The sequence below is a fragment of the Grammomys surdaster genome, unplaced genomic scaffold, assembly GCF_004785775.1.
Source record: "Grammomys surdaster isolate TR1022 unplaced genomic scaffold, NIH_TR_1.0 126086, whole genome shotgun sequence".
In the NCBI taxonomy this organism is placed as follows: Eukaryota; Metazoa; Chordata; class Mammalia; order Rodentia; family Muridae; genus Grammomys; species Grammomys surdaster.
In genome coordinates this window covers 5,175,101-5,188,351 of record NW_021620894.1, presented here as the reverse complement: position 1 = coordinate 5,188,351, position 13,251 = coordinate 5,175,101, and the positions used below count along the sequence as shown (strand labels likewise).

Genomic DNA, 13,251 nt, shown 5'->3' with positions numbered 1-13,251 from the left:
TGCTGTCAGAGACCAGGGGCAAAGCCTGGAGCAGCTTCCTTAAGCTTTTCTTTGCTGTCACTCCCCTCACGTGTGTCCTGGTGCTCTCCCAGGAAGGCTTCTTTATAATGTCAAGGATTAGGCGCCCAGTTCCTCGAGTGCTTGCTCATTGTCACCGGTGGTGGTACGCTTGGTGAAGTATGGAGTGGCTTTCCTGATAGAGACTAATGGCTTTTCTTAGCCGAGTTGATTGTATCCACCTGTGATTGTGAGACAGGGCAGCAGGCTGTATTTGGACACCACCCTGATGAAGGCCTGTTTTGTCTGTGATGCTGAAGGAATCCTAGCGCACTGTGTCCGTTACCTCATATTCCTTCCACACAGAGGACCTGCTGTTGTGAAGAACATTCCTCCCCTGGACACGGGTCTCCTGGGGTCCTCCGCCTTGCCAAGCTCCATCATCCTCTGTCAGGGTAGTGACACAGCACTGCTCACATTCAGCTGGGAGTCTGATGGGAGACAAAAAGGGCTTTCTCCTCCCAACTCCTCGGAGACCCTCTGAAATGTTAGCTTTCCCTGTGGCCTGCAGGCTTTGTCATTCCAGTCACCCAGGTCTTGCTTTTGACTTCTTGCCTCTTTCTCAGCCTCAGCCTCAGCCCAGCAGGAGGTAGCTGCCTTCCTAATCTCTAAGGCAGTTAGTATTTTAAAGAAGAGGCACAGTGAGGCCTGCAAAGTGCTGCTGGTCTTGGAGATACTGTCTTTGTTCTCTGAACTTTAGCCTTGGCCAGAACAAGTAGCCAGCTTTACCTTTTTGTTGGTGGTGGTTTATTTGTTTAATTTTTAAAAATGAAAAATAAAACTAAAAAAACTAAGAATAATAAGACACTCATTTTTCCTCTATTCAGAGCTGATGAGTTTATTTTTCACATTTATTTTACTTTAATTAAAAGGAAATAATATTTCAGGGAAAATGGGATGATTTTAGCTTTACCTCTCATCCTCTTTCTTACTCTAGGAAGTAACCAGAACAAGAATCTTTTTAAAGATGTCTTTATTTTGTAATTGTGTGTGTGAGTGTGCAGGTGCCCACAGAGCCAGAAGAGTTGCTCAGATTTCCCTGGAGCTGGAGTTTTGGAGGTTTGAGCCCAAGTCCTCTGCAAAACTAGAAAGTGCTCATAGCTGTCGAGCCATTTCTCCAGCTCCTCATGTCAGAAGCCTGCTGTGCGTCTTTGGTATCTCTTTTTAAAACCAACAACAACGTATAAAAGCAGGGTTTATACTTCTGTGTCAGTGAAGTATCTTCCCACGGTCTTTTCAGTTTCTATTTCATTGGAAACAGTATTAAACTTTAATGCCAACCTTTACCAATCTTTTATTCTATGGCTTACTCTTTAAAATTTATTTTATACCCTGGAGTGGTGCCCACACCTTTAGTCACAGGACTCTGGAGGTAGGGGCAGGCTGGTCTCTTGAGTTCAAAACCAGCCTGGTCTACATAGTGAGTTCCAGGACAGCCAGGGCTGTTATACAGAGAACACATGTCTCAAAAAACGTGTGTGTGTGTGTGTGTGTGTGTGTTCCCCCACCATATCCCCCTCCCTTCTTTTTTTTTTTTTTTTTTTTTTGCTATGAACTCCAGTTGATGCTGGTAGTGTGTGCATGGGTGTAGGGCCATCCGCTGGAACATGGAAACCTACGGGAGCAGTGGAGGGCTACACCCCTGAAGAACTGATGCTCCCGTCTCTGATCATAATGTGAGCCCTTCTCCCGTCCTTGATGTCGTTTGACTGGCTTCAGTGTATGCTGGTCTTGTGTGTGCGGTCACAGGTCACAGCTGCTGCTTACTCTGGTCATGTTAAAGGGGAGGTTTTCTCCTATCTGATGGCCACTTAAGATACTCCCCTGAGTTTTGTTTGCACACTATGGCTTGTATGTGCACTGTGGTTTGCATATACACCGTGGTTTGCATGTGCACTGTGCTTTGTATGTGCACCATGGCTTTCACTGTGTGGAATTACTGTCTATGTGATTTCACACAGCACTTGAGGCCACCCCTTCCCTGCCGTCCTGCCATGGATTCGGGGGTCTGTAATGCTGTCTCTATCCTGTGTCTTGTTTTTTATTCGTGGCTCTATTTTAGGGGCCTGATCTGGTCCGTTGGTATATGTAGGCATGTGTGTCCTTTCTTGTACCAGTACATCATCACAGAGTGACACTGTTCTAGTTCCCAGCCAGCGTAGGCCTCTTCCCCACCATTGTTTTTAAATTATTTTAGTTATTGTAGGGCTGTTTCTATCCCACATGGGCTTTAGAACTGTAAATTTCACAAACCTGCTATAACTAGATTGGGAACACAGTGTGTTTGCTAAGAGAGAGAGAATTAGCATCTGGCCTCGCTGTCTGCCCTGTGTTAGCGGAAGAGCGCTCCATGCAATGTGTACAGAGCATTGTGTCCTCATGGGTGCGCACTTTCTTTCTCACAAATGTCTCGCACAGTTCTGTTAAGTTCCTTTCTAGGTAATGTATTAACGTTTATTGCTTTTTCAAATGAGGTTCCTTTTTCTGTTTCTAGTTGGCTAATGGTGACTAGGATGGCCGTTGGCAGTGTTGCATGCTGGGTATGTCATTCTTAATAGCATTTGCGGTAGTTCACATTTACTTTCTTGGGGATTTCTCTGTACACGGTTCTTTCCTCAAATAATTTTTGTGCCTCTCATTTTCTTTCCTGGAATAGAACATCTAGTGGGATATTTAAAATAACAGACAGGCTGGGGATGTAGCTCTAATGGTAGAATACTTGTATAGCATGTGTTCTGAGCTCTGAGTGGAGCCTGTCGAGCCACCCAGACTGAAAGGCAGTAGAAGCCGGCTAATGAATGGCTTCTTTTCTCCTTGGAAGGGAATGGATACAGCACTTCACTGGGAAACATTTTGATAATAAAATTGGACTTTACTGAGTTGCGGTAGTTTTTGTTCTTCGTTTCTAGGGCGTCTCTTTGCTCATTGGACAGCACCAGGCTTTATAAACTGTTCTCTTTGCATTTTGGTTAACGTTGTCTTCCATTAGTCTGGATTTTAACATTATGTTCGCTTTGAAACATTTTTGTATTCCATTGTTCAACTAGTTATAGAGTAAGAAATATCCTTTTTAAGCAAGTAGGATTTAAACTTATTTGGAATGTTTCCATCTGTTTATAAATGTAAAATTGGCCTATAATAATTATTTGCCCTTCCGGGTTTTTAAGTGTTGTACTAGCTTTGTAAAATGAATTAGATTGGTAACTTCATATTTTCTGTAAGTATTTCATTTAGCTTTAAGACGTTGTACACATTGTGGTCCTCTTGTGATCTGTGGGGTGTGTCTTGGTTTCTACATTGCTTTATCTTTATCTTGATGGACAATTCTTCCACATGAAATCTCGTTGACAATCTTAAACTTGAAGCAAAAAGAACATCTTTCTACTCATCTGCTTAGCAGCCATGAAGGGCCTGGTTTCCCAGGCAACCACTGATAGGGGTTTCCTGACAAAATTCCATGGCAGTTATGTGCTAAACTTTTGTGGAGAAATGGTCACAGAACAGTTGCCTCTGCTGTCTTCCACTCACTCTCTAGTTGGATCCTTGCCACACAAGAAGCACGCTGCGTTGGTGTGGATCACCGTTTCTAGTAATTTCACTTCTGCCTTCCCCTTTATCTTGATGAATCCTACTTGGTTATCTTATATCAGGATCCATTTTAAATGTGAAGAAATGTGGGAAGGATGTGTGCATGCGTATACCCGTGCGAGCGTGCAAGCCGTGCATGTGTGAAGTGTGCACACACACAGGCCAGAGGACGCCAGGTGCCCTGTGCTGTTAACTTTCTGCCCTGTTTTCTTTTGAGATAGACTCCCACTTATCCTGGAGCTGGTCAGCTAGCCCGACAGTGTTAGCTCGCCTCCTCAACAGAGCTGAGGTTAGGCCAGCTCTCTACATGCTGGCTCCTGCCATCTGATCTCAGGCTTCCATGCTTGCCTAGCAAGCACTCTTAGCCACTGAGGCACATTCTGGCCCCAGGTTAGTTTTGTAAATCAGGTTTATTGTCCTATAACTGGCCTAGAGTAGAGTTTCACCCTTCTTACTGTACGTTTCTGAGTTTTGACAGTCCCGTCGTGTAATCCCTCTCCCACAGAAGCAGAATGGAACATTCTCATCGTCTAAAAACTATTTCCTTGTCAGCCCTGTGCCCTGGCTTCTCCCCTCTGTCAGCTCCCGCTTGTTTTCTGTGCCTGTGGTTTTGGCGCCTCTAGAACAGCACACCAGTGGGATCTAGAGAGTCGGTACCCTCCTTTAATTGAACATTTATTAGGATTAATTGTAGGTTCACATGTAGTTGCAAAAACAATATGTGACAGATAATAGCTCCCCGTTCCCTGGAGAACAGTGTCCACCAAAACTGTATGTGGTAAAGCAGCACAGCCAAGGGCATGACATTCACCAGTCCACTGGTCGTGTGTGTGTGTGTGCGTGTGTGTGTGCGTGCGCGCGCGTGTGTGTGTGTGTGTGTGTGTGTGTGTGTGTGTGTGGCGCATGTTCATTGCAGGTGGGGATCATGTGTACAACTGCTGGGTGTGGTGTGTGTACTGGTAATCCCAGCTCTGGGGAGGCTGGGCTAAGACTAGAGGGTTGCTGTCATTTGCTGTCCAACTAGTGTCACCTAATTGGTGAGCTCCAGGACAGTGAGAGGCCCTGTCACTCAAGGTGTTCCACTTGGCTCTGTGGTCACGCATATGCATACATGTGCACACACACACATGTGGAGAAGCCCGTTGCTGAGGTGATGCTTGAGATACCCTTGGGTAAGCACATGGTCAATCTTCTTGCACATACACTAAAAAGAGATGTTTGTTCTTAGTTATTGAGTGGCGTTTGTGATGCCAGCTAGGTTAAGGTGTTAGTACTACTTTGAAACTATTAATGGCTTTTTCTTTGCTTGTTTTGTCATTACTGACAGAGAAGAACACTCAATGCTCTTGACCACTGAGCCATCTCTCCAGCCCCACATGTCACCTTTTTAAGGAGAGATACTTAGCAGGAACTTCTGAACACAAATGGACTTTTGCTCACTCAAGAAGCAAGGCTTATAAATATTAAATACTCTTAATAGCAGATGAGGATTCTGGTCCATAGGCTGTACATTGAGAAGTTGGTTTTGAAGAATACTTAGTTGTTAGAAACCACTTGGGTTGTCTAAGACCACAGCTTTGGGAAGACACTCAGGAAGCCCCAGCGCAGGGAGTGTTCAGCTCGGATGGACTTGTGAGTAATAGATAAAATACCTAGACTGAAATACTAGGAAGAAATTTGTTTCTAAAACATACTGGGCTTTTGTAAAATGAAGACAGCCTGTCCTGGGGCCACCCTAAATTCATGGAAAGTGATAAAGTGCTCAAGAAGGGATTTCATGCAGAGACTACCATCCATACAAACTCTTTAGAAGAGCTGGAGGAGTAGACTCCAGCCACCTCCCTAGGTTTGCCTCAAGGATCATAGCACAGAAGTGCCCTGTCCCCCACCCCCAAGGCACTGTTACCTCTGCAGTAAACCTGGGGTGGGGGTGGGGTGCCAGGCTCAAGCACTGCCCTTGATGTTTGATCTCCAGATCTGCAGGATGCTGCTGGGCTCTTGACTCCAGGAATTAGTCTGGTGATTAAGAAGCTGCTACCTAGACTGTCCCCATGCTGTGTCTGCTACCTAGACTGTCCCCATGCTGTGTCTGCTACATTCACTCCGGGCTGATTGATCCTGCCAGAAGTGAAGTCTCACCTGTGAGGGAATCTGGGAAATGAAGTTCTCAGCTTTTTAAAGTCTGTAGCGTAGGAAGGCCTGCCAGGAAGAGACTCAACGTATACAGACAAAAGTCATCTAGTTTATGTATTGAAGGAAACCCCGTGTCAGTTAAGATCATTAATAAGAGTTACTTGAGTTTATAAGGCACATGGGGCACTAGAGCTCTAAGTAGATTAATAAGACATTTAGGAGAAAAGGGAATCAAAAGATGGTGATTGATTGGATGAAGGCGGCGTCGGAGGAAAGAGATACCAGATAAGACAGGAAGGAGCCAGACTGCTCAGGTTTTGGCTAGAAAAATTGGCTAGTTTTCAGTAGTTTATTAAGATATGAAAGATTGAAAGGAAAGTTAATGGGAGGAGGTAAACCATGGATCATTCTGTACATGTTGATTTTGAGAATGTATAGGACACTCCAGTGTCCCAGCATAGAGATCACTTAATTTACAAATACACTTGCTCATTTGCCGCAGTGAGGCTTAGATTATAGGTTATAGATTAATGCTCGTGGCTGAGGTCAGTTCATTTGTCTATAGTGTCAAGGAAGTCTAGAAATACAAAAGTTACCATTCTTAAATTTTAGTTTCCTGTTTAAGCAGACAGGGGTTTACTATTAATTCCCTAATCCTATTGTTGAATTTTTTCCCTGAAAGGACTCCTGGGGACTCTGTTCCCTCCGTCCTTTCTTGTTTGAGGATGTCTTCATGCTTAAATTATTGCTGAGTAGAATTGGGCTAGGGATAGTTACCTTGGCTGTTCTTCCTCACCAGACTGTCTGCTTGGTACAGCAGCACTCCTCCTCCTTCCCTCCTCCCCTTCCCTCCCTCCTCCCCTTCCCTCCCTCCTCCCCTTCCCTCCCTCCTACCCCTGCAGAGGTTCACCATTCTCCAGTTCAGTGGTCTCTTTGACTTGTTAGGATTTTGTATTTCCAGTTCCTTCTTCCTAGGCCACTGAGCTCCTGGTGCCTTTTCTTTTCATGTGTGTTTGCTTTGCGATTGCACTCTGCCTCCACTGTTGAAATTGTTCTTGTTCCTTCCCTCTAATCTTCCTGTGGTATATCCCTCCAGTTCTGTGGCTTATTTAGCTTATATATGAAAGTGGACACGTCTCAGGCTGTTGAAACATGGTGTGTGTTAGCTCTCCTCAACCCCTTTGTCATTGCTTCTTTTCTTCCTTCTAGGAAGAGTTTGGGGATGGAGTGTTGGTCTTGTTTCTACTTTTCTATAGTCTGGAGGGGAAACCTTTAAGTGGGGATAAGCTCATTTGACCTTACGGGTTCTGCTGCTGTCTTTGAATTTCATTTGCAGGATCACAGTCGTCTCCAGGTGTGTGAAGTCAAGTGACAGGAGGTGTTGGGAAAGGTTTCAGTCATCTGTAATCTCAATTCCTGGTGGGTTTGGTCACTTAGGTTTCTGTGTCCTGCTGTGCTCTGATCCCTTTGCCTTCACTGAAGCCCTGACATCCTAATGGTGAACAGACAGACAGACAGACAGACAGACAGACTGGCTTCTGATGGCTGGAGCTTTTCTCTATTCTGGTTCTACCTTGACCTGGCTGACTCCTTCATCCCTGACTCTACTGTCTTCTAGTGAGGAGGACTCTCTCTTTACCTTCTTTCTCCACAGTGGTTGGAATGGTCTGAAGATCTGATCCTCGATCTGCTGCCCCACACACTACAGAGCTCTGGGCTCCACTTGAAAGGTTCAGCCGTTAGGTCATGCCCTCCATTCGTGTGTTGCTGCTGTTGTGCTCTGCGCTTGTTTTTTGGTTTCTTGTTTTAACCTGGGCTCCAGCTCTGGGAGACATTCTACAGGCTGCCGAGTCACACCAGCGCCCCAAGTCCTTCCTGAAGACTTCAGTCTTGGGTTTTTTAAGGTGTGTGTGTGTGTGTGTGTGTGTGTGTGTGTGTGTGTTACTGTTGTGAGCTCCAGAGCAGCAGGGTTATGATGCTGGTGTCTTACTTGTATATGAAATTAGAATGTACAGGGGTTACTCACCAGTTCTTTTAATTCATTTGCTAACGAGGAAGCACATCCAAAGGCCTGAGCTGCAGAGTCATACTAATCACAGCATAGTCAGGGCCTATGCTATTTTTACCACACCCCGTTTCTCCCCTCCATCCCTCAGAACAGTGCCTCACTGTGTCATTAGTGTTCTACTAACCTTGTTACGACACTGATCGTGCTAAGTAGAAGCCAGGAGTAGGAGAGCAGAAGCACAGTGCTACGTGACTGAAGCTCTGATCCTCAGTTAACCTCAGCGTGTCTTAGTAATGGGAAAACTGGTGATGGATTCCACTCCTGTCTGGTATACAGGAGACTCCCCAACTTCCTCCATCAAATCAGACTTAATTCCTTCAAGTCTGGCAGTGGGTACAAGAATTTCCATGTAGGAATTTAATATTAGGGACCCTGTTCTCACCCCTCTAAGTCACTGTCCTCATTCTGTGCTTTGCTTTTTTTTATTTCTGCCCTGGTGACAGAATATCTTTATTATGGCCTCCTTTGTCCAAGAGTGAGTCCTTGACCCTTTCATAACCGTCTTGTATTTAGCTGAGGCCAGGCTGGAACATTCAAACGAGGCTTCACTGAAAGATCTGGATAACGGCTGAAATTCATAGTGTTGTTCTATATAATTGGAACATCCAGAAGCCTCTCGCCTCCCTTCCCCTATACCACTAAGACACAACACAGGTGCTTAGTTAGGCGGTATCCTTTCTCAGTGCTAACACCCAAAAAGGTGCATGCATGGACCTTTAATCTCAGCACTTGGGAGCTGAGTTCAATGCCAGCCTGGTCTACAGAGAGACTTCCAGGACATCAAGGGCTACATAAAGATAATCCTGTCTCAAAAGGGGTCTGGGGAGAAAAAGAAAGGACACTCTGGGGGTATTTGACTCCTCCCTGTGGCCTTTGTAGCACCCAGTCTCTCTAGTTGGTTTCTTTCTCCAACTATTCATTCCTACCCAATTGCTTGAGACAGGTCCTCTATAGCCAAGGCTGACCTTGACCTTGCTGTGTAGCTGAGGTTGACCGTGAGTTTGTAATCTTCCTACCTCCACTTCTGGAGTGCTAGGTTACATGTGTGCACCGGACCTTGTGTGTTTGGTAACCACTATGAGAGACACCCTCAGCCCCTCTGAGCTGCTTTGTAAATAGCAGAGGCGTAAGGGAGCATGTTCAGGATGAGCACATGGCTTTCCTGTGACCTCAGCAGAGCAGCTTTGTCAGGACACTGAACCCATAGCAGCCACTTGATAGGTAAATCTACATGTAGGAAGGAAGGACAGACTAGGACAGGATGAGAAGATACTGAGGGTAGCCTGTCATTTGCCTGTGTGTGTTATGAGCAGTTTAAGCTGACATTCTTTTTCTCCTCCTAGGTATCATGAGCTCATTACAAAATACGGGAAACTGGAGCCTTTGGCAGAAGTGGACCTAAGACCCCAGAGCAGTGCAAAAGTGGAAGTCCACTTCAATGACCAGGTGGAGGAGATGAGCATCCGTCTGGACCAGACCGTGGCTGAACTGAAGAAGCAGCTAAAAACTCTAGTGCAGCTGCCCACGAGTAGCATGCTGCTATACTACTTTGACCACGAAGCCCCATTCGGCCCAGAAGAGATGAAGTACAGCTCCCGAGCGCTGCACTCTTTCGGCATTAGGGATGGAGATAAAATTTTTGTGGAATCAAAAACAAAATAACCTCTACCAGCCTTGTAAAAAACTCACATAAGGACTTCCTGCAGGGTGTTTGTTTCCAGCGTGCTTTTCTTTAGGAGGAAGGACATTTCTGTTTTGTTTTGGGTTTTGTTTAGCTTTGGAGGGGTTTTGTATATTTTCTTCCCCTAGAGTAGATAGGTTTTTGGTATTTTCTACCACAGATTTTTTCAGCTCAGTTAGCAGACATGGCTGCATCTCCAGTCTTTACGTGAGCTAGCACTCGCTCGCTCGCGTGTTCTCTCTCTCTCTCTCTCTCTCTCTCTCTCTCTCTCTCTCTCTCCTACCCCCCACCCCCAAAGATGACAGAGAAATCACCGACTTCTTACTGTGTCGCTAGGGTTTTGTCAGCCACTGGGCTCTTTCCTGCTAAGCCCAAAGACAGCATGGTCCCTCAGAGGGGTGATGCACAGTGTTCACATCCAGAGATGGGGTCTTCCCTGGGAGGGTCTTCTCTGGTTCTTCCTTCCCTGCCCTCCTCCTCCTCCTCCTCCTCCTCTCCATTCTGGGGTCTGGTTTTCATTCTGACTTGTACCTGCTTACCTGGTAGTTTTACTCTGTTCATAATTTAACTTGGTTTTGTTATTGTTTGTTTGGCCCCCCCCCCTCATTCCCAGTTTTAAATGGTTTTGAGAATTTTAAGTGTTTTAGCCTGGTTCTGATCTCAGGAACTCAGTTAGGTTTTAAAGAGACATGAATGGAGTGTTAAACGTAGGAGACTCGCTGTTCTCCTGGAAGCCTGGAACGGGCACTTGAGCCTCTCCACCACCACCCCACCCTGGAAGCCCCTCCAGTGTTAGATCACTGTCACTCCCGTTACCTGGCACCCAGCCTGTTCTGGGGGTCTTTTCTTAATGTTCAGCGAATGTACTTCCTGACAGCTTTATCACATAAGCTATTGGAAATAACGAGTCCTGGGTACGAGCTCCTTAGCAGAGCCTCGGCTGAGAAGCTGGCCAGGCGAGTGAAGGCCGTGGTGGGATTGGGGGAGAAAGAGCCTGACGCCTTTCCACCTGTGCGTCATCCTTCTGAGTGAAGCCCTGTCCTTGTGCTCTCTAAGGTGTGAGATTTTAATCACGGGGCTGTGGTCCCACCTTTTTCTTGGGACTTTGTGATGATGTAATTGCACAGCTGTTTTTGCTTTGTGTTTTATGTCCCCTGTGGAATGACTTTTGCCTGATCTGTGAGTGAATGTTCAGTGCCCCCTCGCCCCAGGTGGTTTTGCAGGAGTGTATGTAAAGCACCTGACCTTTGACACTGGTCCCTCACCTACTCTTCTACTCTGAAATCGTTCTTTGCCTTTCCATTCTTTGTTAACCTGGTTATTTTCATTGCGGTTTGGTTTTGTTTTGGCTTTTAACATTTGTTTCGTGATTCCACCCCTCCTACAAACCTAATTTCATGTAGACTCTTTAGGTGACCCGTGTGACCTCTTCACGGATGGGGAGTTGTATTCTTTAAGTCCCTCCTCCGCCATGTGGCAGGGGTTCTCTTGCCACTGCACTTCAGGTTCGGCCTCTCTGAAGCTGCTGGCCCGGGCCTCCTGAGGCAGGCCCGCATTCACTGCAGCATTAAGGGTGAAAGCCAAAGGGTTTAGAAGGATGAATGAAGCCAGTTCTCCTGCTGCAGACTTTGTCTCAGAATCCTAAAAACAAGCAGTGGGGACCAGGCCAGTATAGACAAGGACAGTTATTTTGCAATCGCATTTTCTTGACAGATTTTTGGAAATAGAAAAAAAAATGTGGCAACCGTGTCCGGCAGGTGAAGACTGTGGATGCTTGGTGTGCATGCGCGTGAGTGCGGAGGAGTGTGCAAGAGAAACTGTAATGGAGACTTGCTCTGTCAGCCTGGGAAACAGTTGCACTCTTATTTTTGAACTTTGGAGCCACTACGGTCCCATGGCAGAAGGCAGAGTAAGCACTCACACTTCGGTCACAATGAGCTATTTTATATATGACAAAGTTTTATGAGAGGCTTTTTTACTCTTTGAAGCTTGTATCTTCTGTTCTTACTCGACAGTGTTTATCGGCTGCAGGCCTAATGCTTTATTACAGTTGCATGTGAAAGGAACAAACCTCTCATCCAATCCAACTGGCGTAGGTATTTTTAGGGCATTGTAATTGGTGGTTTGAATCATTGCCGAATCATTTCCAATTAAGAAAATCTTAAGTACAATCCTTGGCCTTTTAGAATTAACAGAAGCAAATGAGGAAGCCGTTTCAGCATTCGTGTTTCCAGATTCATTTGGGGGGCTGAGTAAAGAAGCTGGTTTCGAAATCAAATCGGTGCTGTGTAGACATTTATAACCAAAATTATTTTTATAACAGACCCAGAAGGAGGAGAGAAGAGACCGCAGACCTTTGAGCCTGCGTGTTATCCATCATGCCTGTCTGTATTTAATATTGACTTCATCAGATTGAGTGGGAGCATATTGTTGACAGTTAGAAGGGAAAAGCTGTCCTCACTGGTATTCCAGAGGTGTGCCTTCGGGCACAGCAGGTAGATCATGCCTTTCTAAAGCAGAAATTCTTTTCAGTTGTGGGAAAGAAAGGAGTAACGCAAGAAAGCCAAATCCAAACCCAGGGTCCTCCCTGTGGGCAGAGCTCTGAAGCTGTGTTCCAAACGGATCTGTTCGTTTGAATTGTTGAGGTATCCTGGATTGCTTTAAGGAGAAGGTGGGGGAGAGGCGTCCATAGTTGCCTTTTTCTGCAGCCCGTTGCCATGAATGCATAAGATAGCAGCAGAGACGAGTGCCCTGTGTTCTCAGAGGCCCTCTGGTGAAGATGAAGCCATGTAGCAGAGGGCTGTAGTGCTACCGCCAGAAAAAGAAGGAACTACGTAAGGGAAGGAAGGGCAAATGCAATTCCAATGGGGATTTTTAGCCATGCCACCCCACCAGCCATGCTGGGAGCAGAGGACACTTGGTTGTGCAGTATTGATCACTATGGGAGCCTTGCCACCAATAGCTTTTCCTAACACACATGGGTGTGGCTCTCCACACTGTAGCTTAGGCCCCCGGCCAAGTACAACATGACTCCAGAATGCTCTGTAGTTCTATGTACTGTCATTTCTGTTTATGAATTTCACTTTTCCCTTCATCTCATGTAAGACTGAAATGCAAACAAACTGCTTTCAAGAATGGCCGGAAGCTCTGTGTCCCCAAATGTTGTTGTGACTCTACCGTTTTTCATAGGTGCTTCCTTCAAATGTCTGTTTATTCTAGTGACAGAGAGAGGACTGGACTCTCAGGCCCTTTACAGTTGTCTCCTGCAGTTAATGGAAATATAAATATAAATATATATATATTTTATTTTAGAATATAATTTAAACATGAAGGTCTATTCTTTGCACTTTTTATTAATATATATAGAGAGATAATCTTTAAAAAAAATTAAAAATCCAAGTCCGTTTACTCCTCGTGTTCTGAGTGTTTCTTCTGGAGCAGCAGGACAAAAATATGTGGTGGTTTTTATACAGCTAAAGATAAACATTAATTCTGGGGGCACCTTCTTGATGAGATTGGCCTAAGCTAGTAACAGTCTGGCCATCTTGCCAAAGGTAATGGGAATTTCTATGAGGCTGAAAAATCTCAAAATTTTTCTTTCAAAAAAAAAAGGGTTTATTTTTTAGCAAAAGTTGAGGTTTCTACACTGTTTGCTTACCCTTTGGAGACCATCTTTCTGTTTAGCATCCTCTTTTATTGAATAAGATTGAAGTTTTCATTTTGG

General features: G+C 45.3%; 1 protein-coding gene across 8 annotated transcripts in view; it reads left to right on the top strand.

Annotated features, from left to right (window-relative positions):
* The window catches only part of Tbcel (tubulin folding cofactor E like), a 56,786-nt gene extending 43,850 nt beyond the window's left edge, over window positions 1–12,936 (top strand). For all 8 annotated transcript variants that reach the window (XM_028755903.1, XM_028755906.1, XM_028755902.1 and 5 more), the window contains one exon: window positions 9,190–12,936. In XM_028755903.1, coding sequence (XP_028611736.1) covers window positions 9,190–9,508 — 319 coding nt within the window. In that variant the 3' untranslated portion in view covers window positions 9,509–12,936. The remainder of the gene's footprint in view (window positions 1–9,189) is intronic.
* Window positions 12,937–13,251: the final 315 nt, after the last annotated feature.